The following is a 20,921-nucleotide window of genomic DNA, read 5'->3' on the forward strand; positions in this document are numbered from 1 at the left end:
ACCACCAGGGCACCATGAAGCCTGGTGGCAGTGAGTCCTTTTTCTTCCCAAATTTAGTTATCATCACATCAGCCTGGCCAGCTGCTGCCAGAGTCCACAGAGGTACAGCTGGAGGAGGTGTCAGTCATTTAAACTTTTGTGTGCAGAATTTTGTGTAACACATGGAGGAAAATTCTTCTAGGCTGAATCCTGATTTAGACTGGGCCCTCCCACAACACACACTGTTTGACCGGGGAGCAGGTTTCATTCGCACCACCCCATTCAACAGCATGAGGGGACCAATCTGGAGTGGGGTTTAGGAGGGGGGACAAAGTGTTTAAGCCCCCTCCACCCACCATAGTCCCAATATAGATTTGGGCCCTGTGTGCACTATTTTACACAGGAAAAACACAATACAATAGAGATGCCTAGTGCATGCTCAGCGTAATGAGCAGTTTGACCCTAAAATTACACATTTCAGGTATGTTATTTACTGGCAACATAAAAATGGTAGGAAATACATTTTTCTTATTCCTCCAGACAAAATATTTAAACTTCTATAATTCAAGATATCTTTCATCCAGTTTCTGTGAAATGTAGTACAACTGACCAAGGAGATTTTACATACCAATTTTCATATTAATAGGAATAGTATTAGCAATAGATTTGTTGCACTTTTTAATGGTAAAATGGTGGTTTTTTTAAGTGTTCATGATGACACAGTTGGTACTTGGCTCTATAATACTTGCCTGCAGGGTAGAACAACACATGCAAATACTGGTAAGAGAACTGAACAGGCTGCTTATTCTAAGGAAAAGCAGCTTTAGGAGAGAGTCATTTTCAGCAAAAAAGCAATGAGAATTTCCCCCACCAGCTACCTTTTCACTGTAACTCCCCACTAGCCACTCTCCCCACCATAAAGTTCCAATTATGTGTTTGCATGTGGTTCCACCTATAGAATAAGGACTTCTTGGAATGTCTGTAGGAGTTTATATCCTGCCTTTCAGCCCACAAAAGGGCCTCCATAAGGTTACAACTAAAAATCCATATACTTCAATAAAAATAGAGAATTAATAATTCAAACAACTTAGAACAAGAAGAGTCATAAGAAGGAAGAAAAAATCCAGCAGGAGAAAAATAAATTAAAACATGTAGTGAAATAAACATGTCTAAATGAGGAGTGTATCCAGAAGGAGAAATACTCCATTTTTAGCTGCTGCACAATTTCACAGTGCCATCTACTGGCAATCTGCTGCCAATCCATGATGAGACTAATGGAGAGATTGGTAGCAAATGACCAGGAGATGGTAAATTGCATGGTGGCCAGTACGTCAACTGAAGGCTAAGGAAAAAAGTGGTAAGAACTTCTGTTTTAAAACAGAGTATTTCTCCATCTCAAAACATCCCAGGTGTAGAAAAAACTCCAAGTAGGCTTCAAGGGACAGGAAGTTCCACTGTCTGAGGTCTGCAACCAGGAAGGCCCTGTCATGTGTCCAAATGATTTCTCAAGATGGAGAACAGAGAGCAGACCTCTGATGATGAACAAAGTACATTGGCAGATGTGTATGGGCTGTGATGGCCCCTTGTATCCTGGTCCTATACTGTATTTAAAGCTTTAGAGTTGTCATATGATTTTGTATAAAGCAAGATCTGAGGCAATTTTGAGAGATCTTGCTGGACAAAACACAAGGGAAGTGAAAATAATTAGGATTAGTGAAATATGGACAGAGGCAGCCCCTCTAGTTTCCACCAAATACTGCCAAGAGTGAAATTCAAGACAAACTTTCCACTCAGGAAATGCCTGTTGGAATTTGAAGGGTACCTAAAGGAAATTTAGATAATATTAGAAAACTCTGAGGGAGATTTCATGCCTCTCAAGAAGTAAATCTCAATATACTCAACTACTAAAACAGTTATAAACCAGTTATTGCAAAGAGATATTCCAGTTCCTCAAATATGCATAATAGTGTACTTTAAAAGTTGTTGTTGTTATTGTTCTGCTTTTTAACAAAAAGTTTTCAAAGCAGTTTACATAGAAAAAGAATAAGAAAGTTTCCTGCCCCAAAGGGCTCACTCTGAGAAAACTCTCTGAAAGTCATAGACAGGAGCAGAGCAAGAGAGGCAAGTAGATGGAAGCTGATTACAGGCCCTGAACTGGGAAGGGTGGAGATTCACATCACTGATTAGTTTTGTCCTTTTCATGACACCTGGACTAGTATCTTTGGGCTACTCCTAGATCTATTTTCTGTGCCAGAATACCCATATTGAAAGGGAGGGAGTCACTGGAGGTCACTTTTGCAAAGTGTGTCTGATGACAAAGCTGTTCTGATTTACCAACCAAAAGTTATTATCTTTAGCTCTTCAGGGCTGTACTACCTCAGTGAGCTCTTTGTCAGGCCTTTGTAAGCAAAGTGTGCACACATTCAGGTGTAGGTAGATAAGAAGTGGAGGACCAGAGGAGCATTTGAGAATGGCTCAGGGTCAAGTGCCTAGTTACAATCAGGCTGTGGGTCAGAGTCAGAAAGCATAGGCAGGGCTGGGCTGTAATCAAGCCCCAAGCAAATCAGTTAAGCAGAAGCAGGGTGAGGCAAGGCGTGGCAAGGCTGCTGCTTCTATTGCTCAGACTGCCAGCTTGACCTATAGGCAAGGGCTTTATAGAGGCAAGGGCAAGCTGACAGGGCCCAGAGTGCACCTTTGGACCATGAGGTTTTAATTCCTCTGCCCCAAGTTACTGATGAGCTAGGTACAGGAGGAAAGAGACCAGAGAACAGCTACAGGGAGACCCAGTTTGTTTGTTTGTTTGTCTGTCTGTCTGTCTCTCTGGCTGCATTCCTATGTAATGTGGAACCACAGTTGAATGGGCCTGCGGTTCCATGGATGTTACGTCCAAATGTGGACAACCTGGATTGTGCGCAGTGACAAAAAGCAAGGGTTCAGATCTGGCACTTCAATCTGAACCTTTGGGTTGTAGTGAGTTTTCGTTGTAGCAACCTGAGCTTCCAGACAGCCTGTGCTACTTCCCCTGGAACCAGAGTTGAGGGAGGAAGCTCCTCCCTCAACTCTGGCATGATAGGCTCTCCATTATGTACAAATTTTGGATGGGAGAGTGGGGGGGAGGAGGGCATGAAACCATAGGTCCATTGGAAGTGTGGTCCTGCATTACATGCGAATGTGGCTGCTTCCCACACACAGAGACAGATCATTATTATCATCTTTATTATATTTCTCTCTCTCTCTCTCTCTCTCTCACACACACACACACACACACACACACACACCATTATTATATTTTATTCTGTTTTTAACAAGTTTTCAAAGCAGTTTACATAGAAAGAGAATGGGGGAAAGCAAGGTTCCTTGCTCCAAAGGGCTCACTCTGAGAAAACTGTGAAAGTTATAGACAGGAGTGGAGCAAGATAGGCAAGTAGATGGAAGCAAGTAGAGGGAAGACACAGAATGAAGCTCTCCACATAAGCAGTGTGGAGAACCTTAGAGGGCTCTGTGGGGAGAGCGGGCTTGGCCCACTTCCTGCAGACAAGTGAAGAGCCTGCCCTGGGTGGTTGGATCTGCCACCCACATGACTACAAGCCCCGGTAGGGGCTGCAAGGATCGGGGGCCACCCAGCCCCCGGAAATCCCAGGATGTCTCACACAAGTGTGCGGGGCATTCTGGGGAGACCCCCGAGGCCAGGAAGCTTCTTGTAGCCTCCCAGTTGGGTGTCTACTTGTGAGTCGCTGCACCGCGGCATCCCACAATTGGGGAAATGAGGTTAGTAATCTCATTTAAGGGGAGGGCTACTTTGGTGGGCTAGCTGCCATCGAACCACCAGGCTCACCCGCGAGCCCAGTGGTTCTCACGATGCGGGGAAACCAGGCTGGGCTCCTTTAGCCCAGTTTCCCCCCATCATGAGAATAGCCTCAGTGTCTTACACTTTGTGTGGGGCTGCCCATGATGGAACCTACTGATGGTGCTGAACACAACTGGTGACCTCATAAGAAGGTGGGCGACAGAGTCAGTTTCTGAGCCTCAATAAAGGAAAGAGAGGTGCCAGCACTCCCCAAGGGAAGCATGTTGTCAGTAGTCAATCACAGTCCTGCCCAGTCCTGTGGAGCCATGATGAGGCAGGTCCAGTAAGCAGTCTGGTTCTAATAGGGAAGTAATTTACTAGCTAGAGTTGAAACTACAGCCAAAATTTCCAGCAGGGCCAGCCCACTAATGACATGTGAGAAGGTGACAGGTGGCAGACTGTTGGCAGGTGGCACTGCACATGACCCCTGCACCCACCTCCACTGGCCACCCCACTGCTCTGTTAGCCAGCCACTGGCTACATTGTCTGACACTACTTGGAGGTGGCAGTGCAATTCTTGCTGCTCCTCATCCTCATCCCACCCCCTGGCTTTTCAAAAGGGAATGGAGCACAAAGGAGTGTGAGAGAGTCAGCCACTTTCCTTACATAGGAACCATAGGAGACCATTGGTCCATCTAGCTCAGTATTGTCTACACAGATTGGCAGCGGCTTCTCCAAGGTTGCAGGCAGGAATCTCTCTCAGCCCTATCTTGGAGAAGCCAGGGAGGGAAATTGGAACCTAGATGCTCTTCCCAGAGCAGCTCCATCCCCTGAGGGGAAGATCTTACAGTGCTCACTCATCAAGTCTCCCATTCATATGCAACCAGGGTGGACGCTGCTTAGTTAAGGGTACAAGTCATGCTTGCTACCACAAGACCAACTGCTCCTCCTTCTTCACCCATCCTTAGGTTCCATCCCCCACCCTTTGTGTTTTGAAAAATGGAAGTGCAGAAGGAGAAGCGGCAGCAGAAGCAGCTACGAGGTAAGGGGAGATTGTCTGGGAGGGAATTGGCATGTTGCATGCTTTGCATGCTGCAGGCTGGGGAAAAGAAGTTTCTGTGGATGAGGATGGGGAAATTGGTGTATGGCTCACTCTGCATGCCACAAGAATGGAGCGGGGGGGGGGGGTCTGGAGCAGCCCACCATGCCCCCTCAGGCACTGGTGGGAGGAACTTGGCCCAGCCTCCCCAGAGGGCAAGGAGGCAGGCGGTGCAGGAAGCAAGAGGACAGAATAAATTCCAGGATCAAGATCTTGGAGAACAAAGCCAGTGGTCAGACAGAAGTCCCAGAGATGGCCAGGACGTTCCAACTCTTCTGTTGGAACTTTACACTGCTTGCATGTGCAGTCTTTGTACAGTGTATCCAGATATATATGTACATTCAGCTATTCACACATTATTTTCAACACCCACAGAGCAATAGGTACAATCTGTAACTTATATTTAAGGGGTCCAGTCCCTGGGTTTACTTTTTAGGATACATGCATGTACCATTCATATAAAAATATGTACAGGCATCTGTACAACATAATGTATGGAAAGTTCTACTGTCTCAGCTTGAACTGCAGAGAGGAGAATTGGTCTTGTGGTAGCAAGCATGACTTACGCCTAGCTAAGCAGGGTATACCCTGATTGCATCTGAATGGGAGACCACATGTGAGCACTGTAAGATATTCCCCTCAGGGGATGGAGCCTCTCTGAGAAGAGCAGAAGGTTCCAAGTTCCCCTCCCTGGCTCCTTCAAGATAGGGCTGAGAGAGATTCCGGCCTGCAACCCTGGAAAAGCCACTGCCAGTCTGTGTAGACGATACTGAGCTAGATGTATACTGACCTAGATGTATATGGCAGCTCCCTATGTTCCTATGTAACTGGACCTTTATGCTCCTCCTGGCCCTGATACTCCCTCCCAGGTTCCACTCCCTTGCTTAAGAGTGAAGAAGAGTGTTAGAGCAGCAGTCCTTGAGCCTGAGACACAGTGGCCGCTTGGTTAATTCTTACCTAGAGAACTGGTGAGCAGGTACTAGGGAGCACAAGGATTCTGTTATGGAAGACCTGGCTGGTCCCTTGGGAGATCTGGCTCAAGAGGCACTGTCTCTTGAGTCCCCATCCGGGAGTCTCGGGCTCCTGGCCATCAGGCCTAGACCCAGCACCTTCACAGCCAGCACCATCAATCCTGACCGGGCAAGCTCCTCAAGCTCCGTGTCATGACAGTTATATGTTAAGTATGTGGCAGCAGGGTGCTCACTCTCCCACTTGGGAGAGAGACTCCGCTTCCCAGAAACAACATTGGATAAAAAGACTGCTTTCTCAGCATTAGGGGGGAAATAGTACTTTTTGACATCAGCTGGCATTACATTAATGCTCACCCTCAGTTCAGATCTATTTGCACGCCTGGCAAATGACACTATGTAAAGAACTCTGAAGTAAAGATGGGGATTGTTAGAATGGTTGCTGGTGTCAGAAATGCACAGCTTCCATGCACAACAATGGGAACAGGCAGGCGCGGAGCCCACCGCCACGCCCCTAGCCCCACCCCCTGCACCAGCAGTTAGCCACTCCCCCTACATCTGACATCAGACATGGGGGGGCGTATCTGGGGCATGAGGCACAGGAAGAGAAGTAGGAGGTAGGGCCTGAGATGGATGTGGAAGAGGCATCAGGCAGACTTGTGGTTCCCAAGGGATGGAGAGAGAGGAGAAGTAGACTGGGGCAAAGGAAATAGGGAAAGAAGATGGGGCTGGCACCTTGGCCATTCACTCAGTGACAATTAATCTTTTGTGGCCAAATTTTCATATGTATTCCCACTCACGGGTAGAGGGGAGATTTGAAAGGTAAAGTGTGATTTGTAGTGACTTGTAAAGGCAGTGTTGCCAACTTTTGAAATGAAAAAATGATCCTTAGTTGGATCTCTGATGCTGAAACCTAGACCAGGTCCAGTAGTAGAGCCAGAAAGAGGAGGTCAGCAGTTTTTGGCAGTTCTGGGGACAAAGTTCAGGACAAAAAATTGTCCATCCACCATACAGCATACAGATGTGGGGTAGGGTGGGGTCTGGGGAGAAAGAAGAGCTTTGTCCCAAAGACCAAAGCAAATCTGTCAACTTTAAAAAAATGTTTGGCTGGATACCCTGTCCAAAGCTCTTGTCAGAGCAGGGACATGGGCAGTCACCACTGGACAGCACAGAGTCTGAAGTCAGCACTGGGAGTCAGACACAGTAACCAGGAACCAGATCAGGAAGCAAAGCCAAGAGCTGAAGACCAAATCACAGACAAAGCCGAGCAGACAAACTGCAATCAGAAGGCAAAACTGCAGAAGCCTACACAGCAGGGCCAGGAAGATCTTGATATTCAAGCAAGGCCTTGGTCCCAACAGTATTATTTATTTGTTATGGTCATAGACCAGCAAAAATATAGAACCAGTATACAATCTTACAGTCCCAACAGTAGGCCTTTAAACCTTTCTTTTTCAGGAAGGCTCCAAAAGCTACCCTGGCTGGCTAGGGCCAGTCCAGGGCCTGAAAGTTCTGTGTTGACGTTCAGCCGTCTACCATAAGGTGCAGCTATATAAAGAAAATGCAGCTTTCAACTTCTATCCAGTTCCTGACATCACCAAGAGACTTGCTCCAGCCCATGTCACATTGGGAACTCCGAGATAAATGTTAGCAGACCTGCTCATTTTGCCGTTTGGGGGTGCTTCAGTGTACCTCCTAAACTTAAGCGCCAGCCATTTTGACCCGAGTTCAAATCCCCATTCAGCCATGAAACTTGCTGGGTGACTCTGAGCCAGTCACTTATCTCTCAGCCTAACCCACCTCACAAGTTTGTTTTGCTTTTGAGGATAAACATAACCATGTACACCATTTTGGGCTCCTTGGGATATAAATGAAACAAAATAAAAATAAAACAAAACATTCTTTCTTTATATTTGCTTAGAAGAGAAACATTAGCTGCATTCAAGGTAAAAGGTTGTTCTGGCAAAGTGCTTCCCTAATAGGCAGTCCTCAGGTCTATTTGCAAAAGACTTGCAAAAGCCAAAGGTAATGCCCCTCGCTGATTGCATTATGGCACAAGCAGGATAAATGCAGAACAGACCCATCTTAGAGTTGCAAAAGGAACAAAGGAGAAAGGAATGCAGGCTCTCTTCCTTCTAGTCTGATAAAAGTCTTCAAAGCTGAGTCAGACTCTCTACCTATCTATTCCTCCCCATCTTTATCAGAATTGGGCCAGTACAGGCCAGAATGGTGATGTTTCCTCCTCGCTTCTCTTTGTTCAACAATCTCCCTTTTTGCTCCAACAATTTCTTTTTTTTGAATATGTCAAGGGGCATACAGGAAGAAGCCACCCAGACATAACCTAATCAGTTACCAATAACATTGTTGGGAGCAGGAGTTTCCAAACTCAATCAAGGATAATCTAAGGATTTGTCCCTATAGTAATGCAGGAGTGGGGGGAGCAAAAGGGTAGTTTCTACCTTTAATTTCCAGGTGGCAGGGACAGCGGAGGTGGTGATGGTCATGGCGGAGACATCAGTGGGAGCTCCTCCAACTCCACTGCTGACCGGCCTCCTAAATGACAGCTCAGACAGGCTGTGGCCCAGTTTGGGCCTGTGCGCATCTGTGGAGGCCATTTTTGTGACCTCCATGCCTGTGCAGAGGTCATGGAAATGGCCTCCGTGCTTGCACATTGGCCTGAATTGGGCCACAGCTAGCCTGAGCTGTCATTTGGGAGGCCATAAGGGGGTGGGTTTGAAGGAGCCCCCACTGCCACTGTCAGTGTTTCTGCCACTGTTGCCTCTGCAATTCCAGATGTCCCAGCTACCTGGAAATTACTATACTTTTGCACACACACACACACATGCACGCACAACACACCCAGCATTACTATAGGGAATCCCACTTTACTTGTAAAGATGAATCCTCTCTGGATTCCCCTTTACAAGTATACCCCCAAGCTGGCCCGCAAACTGGTTGTTAGAACCAGTCCAGGTCCAGTTCAAACCAAACTAGCCCTCCGCTTTGTGGGGCCGGTCTGGTTCAAATTCAGACTGCCTAAACTAGGCTGGTTCGATTTGAACTGTGGTTGGCATCAAGCTGGCTTGCACATCCCTACCCCACCGTGGCCAGCTTCACACATCATGGTCTCTCTCTTAACCACTGCCCTCGCTCGCTGCTCACCACCTAAGCCCCACAGAAATACAAGCAGGTATGGACCCCGCTCTAAAAGCAGTGAAGACCACTGTCTTATGTTGCTGCCTGTCTTGCCTTATCGTCATGGGTGGCTCATGGTACTTAACAACACACCCTCTCAAAACATCAGCAACAATAGTACAAGAGGTGGAGACTGCAGTATTTTGACTCTGACATTTACAATTTTAGACTGTTCTTCAGAGTACAGGACATGTATTGTAACTCCTTTGACTTGCAAAGTGAGCCATTTGTCAGCTGCACTGGCTCCCAGTCCATTTCTGGGCCCAATTCAAAGTGCTGATTTTAACCTTTAAAGCTCTAAATGGCTTGGGACCGGGTTACCTGAGAGAGCGCCTTGCCCCATATGTCCCAAGCTGAACCTTAAGATCTTCGCAGGGCCCCCTCCGGGGGCTCCTGCCAAATGAGATGAAGCAGGTAGCTATCAGGGAGAGGGCCTTTTTGGTGGTTGCACGCCATTTATGGAATAGCCTCTCCAGTGAGGTTTGCCTGGCTTCATCACTTTGTTCTTTTGGATGCCAGGTGAAGACAGGCATCTTTTTGTTCACACAGGCCTTTTAAATTCGGGTTTTTAAATTCAGGTTTTCATATCTGTTCTGATTTTTAACTAATTTAAAATGAGTTTTTAAGCTGTTTTGTATTGCATTTTGTATTTTCTTTTTACCTTTTGGGGGGGGCTGTTATCATTTAATGTGTTATGTATTTTTATTGTATGTTTTAATCCTCTGTTGTGAGTCGCCCAGAGAACAATTTGTTATGGAGCAGCTAACAAAGTTTGTTTGTTTGTTTGTTTGTTTGTTTATTGTCTTTCACAGTATCTTTATCTCTTTCATTTGTTATCTGCCTTCATATTTCTTTAGTGTGCGTGACCAATTAATTTTCCTGAGCTTACTGAAATGTTACGGATTTGAACACTGAAAGAAAATGTCATAAAGGGGGAACAAATCATCATTTGGCGACACTTCCCCTATTTGTCCCTGTGCCACTACCCGCTTGGTTCCCCCCTCTCCTTTCTTTTCACTTTCTTTTTTCTATCTTATCTTTTTCCCTATGCATTTATCTTCTGTTGTGTTGATAGCGAAGAAAAATTAAATACTGAAATCTTCCCCTCCCAACCTGTACATTCTGTCCTATACTCTCCCCCGCTTCTGTTAATATACAATCCAACTCCTTGGGGCCAGGTCCCACCCATGTCCGAGAAGCCAGCTAAAGGGAGGATCATGTTTAGCTTTTTAAGCATCTGGCTTGCAAACTCTGGACTGATGTCATCACATTCTTTGCCAGCTGATTGGCTGGTTGCCAGGCCCTCCATCTGTCAGAGGCCCATAGAATTCATGGATCTTTATTCAAGGCTTTTTTCTCCCCTATTCTTTTTCTGACCCTTCTTTTTCATGTGTGGTTGTACACATGAAAAATGTACAACCACACTGTCTACAAATTTTCACTATGAACTAAATTATAGGATCAGAACACCTTCAATTTAAAAGAAGAGGAAAGGTATTCACAAATTCACTCAAGCTTGCACCAAAAACCATGGAAATGGTAAGGTGCTTGTTTTAACTTCTAAGCAGCAAACATTCTATAATCTCATACAGGGGCGTAGCAAGGTTGGAGTGGGCCCAGAGACAAGATTTTAAAATGGCCCCCCCTTACTGAAGCTCAGCTCATGAAGTAAAGAAATCTTAAATGAGGCTGAATAGTGGTAACAAAAAGCAGAGTATAATATATAAATTTATTTATATCCTATGTGCCACAATAGAATATCATCCTAAATTATTTTTTGAAGGGTTTTGTCAATTGTGGACGATGCAAGTCATTGAATGGTACTAGAGAAAGACCTGTTGTTCTGGTAGCTCCAGGTCTTAACACTCACATCACTTTCAGAGGATGAATACAACTGAAGGAAGCCCGGGCGGGTGTGCGGCTGGGGGAGTCAGTCATGTGACTTGCCTCTGGGGGGCCCCCAAGGCAGTGCGCCCCCCAGACAATTGTCTCCCCTTGCCCTATTATAGTTACGCCCCTGATCTCATATATTGTATAGTTTAGCCTCCATGCATCGACAATTTCTCTTCATCTTGCAGCTCCAGCCCTCTGCATGTTGAAGATAACACCTAACTGTCCTCTTAATCTGAATTTTTTTTATTCTATCATTTTCTTGTTTTTTTGAAAAGGAAATTCATAGAATTACATTTCATCTCAAGAAAGCAAAGAGCAAAATATATTTTAAAATGGTTACATTTATAGGTATTGAAAACACTGTGTATATTATCTCAGTGACCTTTACTACATGTGACTACATGTGCGAGCACTGTAAGATCCCTTAGGGGATGAAGCTGCTCTGGGAAGAGCATCTACGTGCTTGCATGCAGAAGGTTCCAAGTTCCCTCCCTGGCATCTCCAAGATAGGGCTGAGAGAGACTCCTGCCTGCAACCTTGGAGAAGCTGCTGCCAGTCTGTGTAGACAATACTGAGCCAGATGGACCAAAGGCCTGACTTGGTATATGGTAGCTTCCTAGGTACCTATTTACTTCACGCCTGTAAGGCAGGTCACTTTTTTAAAAAAAATCCTTATTATTCCTGTTTTTCTTACCTCCAAAAGCCACCTTTTCTAAGTTCCAGAACTTTTCTAGACATAAACAGCCATAAAAAGTTATTGTTATTGCCATATTGCTCCATTTGGAAGGCCAAAGACGAGATTGAATGGTTTACAATAACCCCAGCAAGCAGTCCCCTACTGTCACATACAGCAGTGCAAATCAAGTGAATCCATTGCAGAGATCTCAGTCAAAACAAACACAAAGCAGATCACTTCAGAAAGAGATACAAGCCGGAGACTACAAGTGAAGTCACAATTCAGAGTACAGTAAAAGTCAAAGAATGAAACACATTTTATACATAGGGAATAGAGACAGTGGGATGGTTCAGACAATACGATGCTGGACAACCACCCACTGCATAATCAGGAGTGAAGATACACATATCTCCCCTCCTCACCCAGCATGCCTTGCCTACATAGTCATGAGGAGATGGCATGCCCAAACCACCCCTACACACACAGTTGATATACTACTTTTTAAAAAGTCAATCAGCCTTGTGATTAATCTAATCACAGTTCAGGCACTCCAGCCCCAACACAACTGTGTGGTAGTGGGGGAAGAGCATTAATAGGGCAGAAATGTGCACCCTTGTGGCTGATTGTGTAGTGGTGGCAGTATTGTCCATACTGGCCCAGAGATGACCTGAAAGATGTGGATTCTCTCTTGGAAGCATCTGCCCAGGGGCTGAGTGGGGGGCTTGGCGGCAGCCCAGGGAGAGACTGGCGCTTGCCCGTGCTAGCCACACAGCCTGGTTGGAAATCCCTAATGTATAGAATCTGCTTACTGTATAACTTTAGGAAATATCCGTGTTCATTGTTCATAATTTTAATCAGTTCTTTTTCTACATTTAGTTATGTTCAACTAAGGATATCAAGTAAAATAATGGTGGTCTAAAGATGTTGCTTTTGACTTAATGGAAGTCAAAGACTTTTTGACCAAATGTTTTTGCATTTGGCAAAACTTATTTAATAACTAGCTGGGCCGGGCACAGAGCATCTGCGCCTCTAGTTTTCCCCGCCTGCCTGCCTGCCGCTGCTGATTTCCTTCCCAGCCTGCCCGCTGCCATTGCTTTCTCCCCCACCCACCCCCGCCGCCATTTTCTCCTGCCCACCGCCGCTGCCGTTTTGTCCCCTCCACCATCGTTTTGTTTCCCACCTCACCTCTGGCACCAGCACTTTCCTCTTCCCCTGCCGGCAGCTTGCTTGCAAACTCTTGCGAGAGCTGCCACACATGAAATTTGCCCCCCCATAAGCAATTGTTCTCTGGGCGGCTCACAACACAACATTAAAACATGAGATAAAAACAAACACATTAAATCATAACAGACCAAAAGGGAAAAAAGAAAATACAAAAACAATACATAGCAATTTCAAAACTCTTTAAAAATCAGTTAAAAGTCCAATTTTGAAATCAAAACCTAAAAGGCCTGAGCGAACAAAAAGGTCTTTATCTGGAGCTTTCCCAGACAGGGCTTCCAGCTCTTGGGAGTATATGATGAGCAAAGCCACTTCGAATTACATGCACGGCATGAGGGATGCAGCCCCTCCCCTCTGCTCTCCGGTTTTCTTTTTGTGCAGGTGCACATTGCATGCCTCCATATTTTCCTTCTAGCCAATGCGGGAGGTGGGGGGTGGGAGAGTGTGTGTGCTGGGAGCTCCATGGGGAGGAACACAATGTTGCCTTCAAAACCTTGTGTCCTAGATTGGGAGTATTTGTATACACTAACAGATTTCTTCCCTTTCCCCCAACACATGTGTGGTGTGCTTTACATCAGTTTTAAAACCTCTTTTTAACTAGTGAAAACCTTAAGTGAGCAGACTAATATTGTTCAAAAAAAGTCAACGTGAGCAGAGGTTTTGTAACTAGAACTTTCAAAGAGTTTGCTTCCTGAAAACTGTTTTTTCCACTCTTCTCATACCTAAGCAAGGCAGCTCTTATCATGTTAATGATTCTATTATCATGTTAATGACTTTATGCCAGTGCCTCTCTCTACTTGCCCAGGGGTTTTCAGGAAAGCTCACTTAAAACCAGGATTTTAAAAACCTGGACATACATCAAGACAAGCTAGAATTCAGAAGAGAAAGCCTGATTTCTGTGTGGGGTGCTTCCAAAGATCTTGAATGGACTTTGGGTAAATCACACATAAGTCTGGCTTATGTGTGAATGCAGTGCACACACTCTCTTTTGGAGGAGATTCACAGTAACATCCCTGTCTGTAAAGGCTCTTGGTGTCTAAAAGAACAAAGTAATGAAACCAGGCGAACCTCACTGGGGAGGCTATTCCATAAACGGGTTGCAGCCACTGAAAAGGCCTTCTCCCTAGTAGCCACCTGCCTCACCTCATTTGGCAAGGGCACCTGGAGGAGGGTCTCCGAAGAAGCTTTTAAGGTGCAGGTTGGGGCATATGGGGCAAGGTGTTCTCAGGTAACTCTGCCCCAAGCAATTTAGGATTTTAAAGTAAAACCAGCCTTTGAACTGGGCCCGGAAATGGAGTGGGAGCCAGTGCAGCTGATGAAGCACTGGCAAAATATGCTCAAAATGTCCAGTCCTAGTTAATACTCTTACAGCCCTAATTTGTACCAGATACATTTTCTGGACCATTTTCAAAGGCAGCCAAAGGTACAATGCATTGCAGTAATAAAAGTGAGCGGTTACCAGAGCAAGAGTAACTGTGGTCAAGCTATCTCTGTCCAGGTGAGATTACAGTTGATGTATCAGCCAAAGCTAATAAAAGGCGCTCCAAGCCACAGAGGCCACTTGAGCCTCTAGTTACAGTGCTGGATCAATGAGCACCCTCAAGCTGTGAACCTGGTCCAAGGATCTAGGTAGGGTGTGTCTGGACTGTCTGGAACTGGTCAGCCACTACATGCTCAAACACCTTGCCCATGAAGGGAATATTGGCCTATATTTGTTTACATCCGCTGTGTCCAATCTAATTTTCTTTAGAAGTGGTTGAATAATAGCTTCCTTCGACAGAGCTGGGACCACTCTCTCTCTCGATGAGGCAATTAGAACCTGCTGGATCCAGCTAAAAATTCCCTCCCTACTAGATTTAATAAGCCATGAAGGACAAGGGTCAAGCATGCATGTGCTCAGCCGAACACGACTAAACACCTTGTCCACATCCTCGGGGACCAATAATTGAAACTCCTCCAGCAAAACTAGACCAGGTGTTACTCTGGACACCTTTCCCAATGACCCTGCATTAGCCATAGAGTCCAACTCAGGGTGAATGCGAGAGACTTAACCCTCAAAGTGCTGTGCAAATTAGGGATGTGCACAGAACCGCGGAGCTGCAGTCCAGCACTGGGGTGGGGGGTTCCAAATAACGGCGGGGGGGGGGCTTTACTCACCCTCCCAAGAACAGCGCCGTATTTATGTGAGTAAGCGGGCGGCATGCCTCCCTGCCGCCCGCTTCATTCCCCCTCTCGGCGTTCCCTCCGTTCAAATTCTGAATCGGGCGGCAGGGTATCTCCCAGTCCCTGCCGCCCGATTCAAAATTTGAACGGAGGGAACGCCGAGAGGGGGAGTGAAGCGGGCGGCAGGGAGGCATGCCACCCGCTTACTCACATAAATACGGCGCCGTTCTTGGGAGGGTGAGTAAAGCCCCCCCCCCTACTCCTGTGGAACCCCCCACCCGAACCAAAACCACCCCGTGTCCAGACCGGTCTGGAGGCCTTTAGAATGGCCTCCGAACCAGTCCGTGCACATGACTAGTGCAAATGTGTCACAGTGTGCTACCGAGGGTTCTAAACACCTTGCCTGGGCCATATTTTAAAGGCCCTGCACCACTTGGAAAAGTCCCACAGGACAACATTGAGAGGATGCAATGGTGGACCAAAAAAAAATGTTTCTTCTTTTCCATCACTGCAGCAGAATAGGCTCAATAATGAGCTCTAACCTGTGTTTGCTCAGACTCCACTTACATTCCAGCCATCTCCCAGCTTGCTTCATTGCCTCAACTCAGGTATATACCAAGGTGCTGCATGGGCTCTGCTTTGTGGGAGAGGCACTTGGGAATGATCGTGTCAACCACCTGAGCCATTTCTCTATTAGGGATGTGCATGAACCTGTTCAGAGGCCCTTTTACAGGCCTCTGAACAGGTTTGAACACGGGGCCGGTTCGAAGTTCGATGGTGTGCGGGGGGTGGCTTTAAGGGCAGGGATGGGTGCACTTACCCCCCCCCACACACACTGCATTTTCCCCACCAGTGCCCGAGTATGTAAGAGCCCACTGGGGTGGCAGTGTACCTCCCTGCCGCCCCATGCCACCGTTTACCAGATGTCACTAGAAGTAGCAACAGTGGCTGTGAGTGCTATGCCATTAAAGCCATCCCCCCCTCCTGCTGTTGAACCAGACCTTGCTGGTTCCGTGCACATCCCTACTCTCTATTCCAGAGAGCAACTTCAACAGGAGCACCTGCTATACCAGCTGGAGAATCCTGCAGAGCCCTCAGGAATCCATCAGAGTCTCATCAGTCTCCGCAAGCAGACCATTTGTATACCCCCCCCCCTTGCAGAGAGATGTAGCTGCTAAAATTCTAAACCTCCAAAGGAAGTGATCTTACCATGACAAGAGCATAAGTCATTGAAATCATTTTTTAATTCTGTTTATTGTTGTGAGCTGCTCCAAGCAGTAATGTAGTGGGGTATAAATATTTTGATGAATGGTTATTGCGTTAATTATTGTAATTGACTCTTACTTTGGGCCTGGTTTATTTTGATTTAATCATACAGATGTATTTGCAGTTGACTAAGAGTTCCCCTTGTCTTTGAAATGTTGTTGATGATGCAGCCCTAAGCTTCAAAGCATGTAAAAGGGAAAAGCCACATTGGGGGATGCCTGCTTTCCACCATGTCCCATTTCTGGCAATCTGCAGAAATAGGGGATGGGATGACAAAAAGGGCACTTTTGTGGGGAGGTCTCCACAAATCAAGGGATGAAGAAACATTTCTACAAGCATATGGTGGCACCATAACTGGGCAACCCAGTTGTTTCCCAACACCACATGCCAGGGGATTGATATCCAGGGTCTGGGTTGAAAGGCAGCCCCTGGAATTCCTGAATGGCTTTGCTCAATTTTTTGTACAAATTAGTCGGGGAAGGGGGTCCCAGCCCCTTCAGCAGGGACTTCATGGCATTACTCATGAGAAGAACCATCTTGGGGTACACCGGGACAGTGTTTCAAGGGCTGAATCATAAATAATGTGTGACAATGCCCCTTCTCCCAAGGACCACTCTCTCATGAGAATGGCAAGCCATAGAGACAAACATGCAGGCTGGAGGGCTGTTGCCACCCACCCCTCTCACTGGATCCACGCAAGCCACAGGGAAGGCTACCACACCAACACCTTTCCAGGTCACAGCAACTGGCAGACAGCAGGAGTGAAAGTGCTCACCCTGGCAATCTTGTCCTTTGGCACATATGCATGTTGATTTGTGCCCCTGCTTGCCAGGGATCACTGATAATAGGGGCTCCCCTCATCCACAATTCCCTGCTGCAGCCGATCTGCATACACACAATGCCAGTGGCCCCAGCCTGGGAATCTTGAATGTGTTCTAGGAGCCAGCCCCAGTCTTGCCAGACCGAGCCCACAAGGAAATGGCTGGACACATGGAGCGGCCCAGATTCCTTGGGTGTCGGCAGGGATTAAGTGTAGAGGGGGAGGCCAGGAGTATGAGTTCTAGTTTAAAACAGATATACTGGGGGGCCCACATCAACGGGGGCCCCTATAGTTGGATGGCCCAACTCATGAAGGCACAGTCTGATGGAGACCCAAAACTCATGGAGCCTCTGGTCCTCCCCAATGGATTGGTCCTCCCCAGTGGACTAGCCGTCTCCTGAGAGGGCTAATCTCCAGCCAGCAAGCCGACATGGGGGCAGGAATGTGTTGGGGGTTGCTGGACTGCTTTGACCAGGTCTGCCATCTCAAGAACATCCCTTGTCACAGTGGACCAGACCCCAGGATATATGTATTAGGGGTGTACACTAAATTACTTAGGCACCATCCCAAGGGCGGCAAGGGGTTCCTTTAAAAGGAAGCAGGCAGGTCCTACTTGCCCTTCCTGGAAGCCTCCGCCTCCATGCCCCGCCCCACCCCACCCCACCCCATTATGATGCTGTCCTCCTAAAACCAGCCCTGTGAAAGCGGCAGCCTGTGCCACTGTCTCCTTTAAACCACCCGCCGCGGTGACAAGATGCTTCCTGCAGCATCCCTCGTGCAGTGTTGGCAAGCAAATGGCCAGAGGACAGAGCTGCAATGGGGAGGCATGGGACAGCGGAGGCTTCCAGGAGGACCTGCCTGCCTCCTTTTAAAGGAGTCCCTTGCTCCACTCCGCAACTTTTCAGCTACAGGGAGCTGAAGCATTTCAGCGCCTCTTCAAAGAGGTGCCAAAATGATTTGGGCACATCCCTAATATATGCATATATACCTCAAATACATATTCCCTCATAGGAAGTCATCATGATCCCTTCCCAGAGTAACATGAAAATAGTGCCCCTCTTCTCACACACCCCTGTAACCAATAATTGTGCTTTTGTGAGACTGTTTGGCTGTGGGGCTCTTGCTAGTGTTGTGAGGGAAAGGGTTTAAATGCCATTTAAAAGGGTTTATATGCCCTTTCCCTACCAAGAGTGAGGGTCCATGACAAAAAGGCACAATCGCATTGGGAATGACTCCTTGAAGATTGTGGCCAATGGCTGTCACCCTGTTGACACCTTGTCTGCAATCTGGTAACACAAGTGCTACGGAGCTTTCTGGGATGTGGTCTCAGTAGACCAGAGAGAGGGAGAGGCTTCTTTCTCTGCCCTGAAACCAGAGGTTGCCCAACCTGGGTTGGAACATAGTCTGTGGGACGATTCCCAGGTTCAAGAATTAACCTCGGGTTCATCAACCTGTTTGGCTTTATGTGCCAAGGTAGCCACTCACTTACTCACTCACTGACATCAACTGCCCAGACCAAACCCTCAAAGACAGAAACATGCAATTTTCTTAGGTAGATTCTCAATTTTGCTCAGACTACCAAAAAAATCCAAGATCTCAAGGAAAAAACCAGAAAACCCAGAAAAACTCTCTTATTGGAGCACATGAGGAATGAGACCTCACAGAGCTAGAAAAACATAGAAACCTAGGAAGCTACCATATACTAAGTCAGACCATTGGTCTATCTAGTTCAGTATTGTCTTCACAGACTTACAGTGGCTTCTCCAAGGTGGCAGGTGGGAATCTCTCTCTACCCAATCTTGGAGAAGCCAGGGAAGGAACGCGAAACCTTCTGCTCTTCCCAGAGCGGCTCCATCCCCTGAGGGCAATATATGACAGTGCTCACACTTCTAGTCTCCCATTCATGTGCAACCAGGGCAGACCCTGCTTAGCTAAGGGGACAAGTCATGCTTGCTACCACAAGACCAGCTCTCTGGAGTGACAGTGAGATAAGGCATTAATATGCTTGAAAACTGCAAGCCTTCACTGGCCGACATACTGTATATAATTGAATGAGGCAGTTCCCACGAACAGTGGGAGCCGCCTGGGGAGGGTTTGCGGGGAGAGAGGGCTTAGTCTGCTCTCCCCGCAGGTGAGCAGTCAGTCTGCTCCGGGTGGCCCCAGCGGTTGCCCATACGACTGCCGGCTTCATCACAGAGCCAGGGGGGGCTGGGGAGTTTGGGGGGCACATGGCCCCCAGAAGCTCCAGCATGCCCTGTGCAAGTGCGCAGGGCATGCTAGAGAGACCCCCGAGCCAGGAGGCTGCTTTTCAGTCTCCCGGTTGGGGGTCTCCTCATGAGTTGCCATGGCGCAGAGCCGTGCTGCAGCAACTAATGATTGCAAAAAACCGGTCTCGCAGCCGAGCCCGGTGGTTCTCATGGTGGTAGAAAATCGGGCTAGCGGAGGCTAGCCCAATTTTCTGCCATCGTGTGAATAGCCTCAATGTCTGTTTTTCTGTCTGTTCCCTATACCTTCCCACATCCTTTGAGCTATCGGGACCAAACTTGGCAAAGTGACTTCCTAGGACCCTACGAGTAACATAGGGTACCCGGGGACCCTGACAACCACTCCGCACAGACAGACGAGTATGCTGTTTGAATTCTTCTACAGAATATATGAGGTAGCTACAATCTAAGCTCCAACAAATACAGGAAGTGGCTTTTCTCAATCCGCATAATGCCCAGCATGACCAGAAGCGCTGCTACCATAGGAAGGTCTGGCTTAGGATACTGAAACAAGGGGATGAATTGTTGATGAAGTCTTCTGTTATGTCCAATGCAGGGTCATAGCCATGGCTTGACCTCTTTCTGTTGTCCGGGTCAACCACACTGAATCTCACATATGAGATTCAGTGTGGATGAGGAAGGTGGAGTATGACATGTTTGCATTTCATTCATCTGAAGAAATGGCATCCTTAACCAGGGTTACACCCTGATGGGTAACGTGCATGTAGGCCACACAGCTACGGTCTCAGAGGAAGAATTGCCCTGGGGTCAGAGGGAGGATGCATCACTACAACTTATCATCCATGTGGAAGAATTTCAGCCCAGGAGGCAGCAGTTCTGGTCCTCTTAGGAGACTTCTCTGGACTCTTCTCCTTGAGCCCAGGGAAGACAAAAAGCTCATGCATAAAAACAACATTGTGGAAAGTAGTGAAAACAGTCTGGAGATCCCTATCATGGATAAGAAAGAAATGGAGAAGAATAAGACTCTCCACTTAGCCTGTCATGGATATGACTCAAGGATGTGGAAGAAATGCTACAGTTGAATGTCAGAACCACCGAGGAGTGTATGGTACAACCTGATAATGCTAGTACTAAAACCAGATGGGTCAACAAAATTCTGCATTGACATCCAGGAAGTGAACCTGATATCAACATTTGTCACTTATCCTAGGCTGCAGGCTGATGTTTTGCTAAGCCAGCTGGGCGAAGTCACCATCCTGTCACCCCTGGATTTGACCAAGGGGTACTGGCAAGTTCCCCTGAGACCAAGACAGAGAAAAGATGATATTTGGAGCCTTACAGAGTTTAAGCATTCTGGCTGATGATAAGACCAGTTCAGTCAGCTCCCTGAGAAGGCACAAGGAGTGCAAAAAGGAGTGACAAAGCTGGAATAGAGGCTGTGGAGGAGGAGGAGGAGGAAAAGGAGGAGGAGGAAAGTGCTCCCAGACTCCCTCTTCTACATCTTTGAGACCAACAAGGCATTCAGGGACTAACAAGAACCAAATTAAAAAGATTTGGGAAATCTGTTTTTAGGATCTCCCATTTTTGTTTTTAATCTCAAAGCAGATGCATGGAGCTACTAATCTGATT

General features: G+C 47.0%; 1 protein-coding gene across 7 annotated transcripts in view; it reads left to right on the plus strand.

Moving 5' to 3' along the window:
• The window catches only part of MFAP5 (microfibril associated protein 5), a 67,681-nt gene that overhangs the window by 17,027 nt on the left and 29,733 nt on the right, over window positions 1–20,921 (plus strand). For 2 of the 7 annotated variants that reach the window (XM_053301333.1, XM_053301335.1), the window contains one exon: window positions 4,735–4,808. The exons of the other annotated variants lie outside the window; for them this stretch is intronic. In XM_053301333.1, coding sequence (XP_053157308.1) covers window positions 4,766–4,808 — 43 coding nt within the window. In that variant the 5' untranslated portion in view covers window positions 4,735–4,765. The remainder of the gene's footprint in view (window positions 1–4,734; window positions 4,809–20,921) is intronic. 7 annotated transcript variants of the gene reach the window in all.

Source organism: Hemicordylus capensis, chromosome 2 (assembly GCF_027244095.1).
Source record: "Hemicordylus capensis ecotype Gifberg chromosome 2, rHemCap1.1.pri, whole genome shotgun sequence".
NCBI lineage: Eukaryota > Metazoa > Chordata > Lepidosauria > Squamata > Cordylidae > Hemicordylus > Hemicordylus capensis.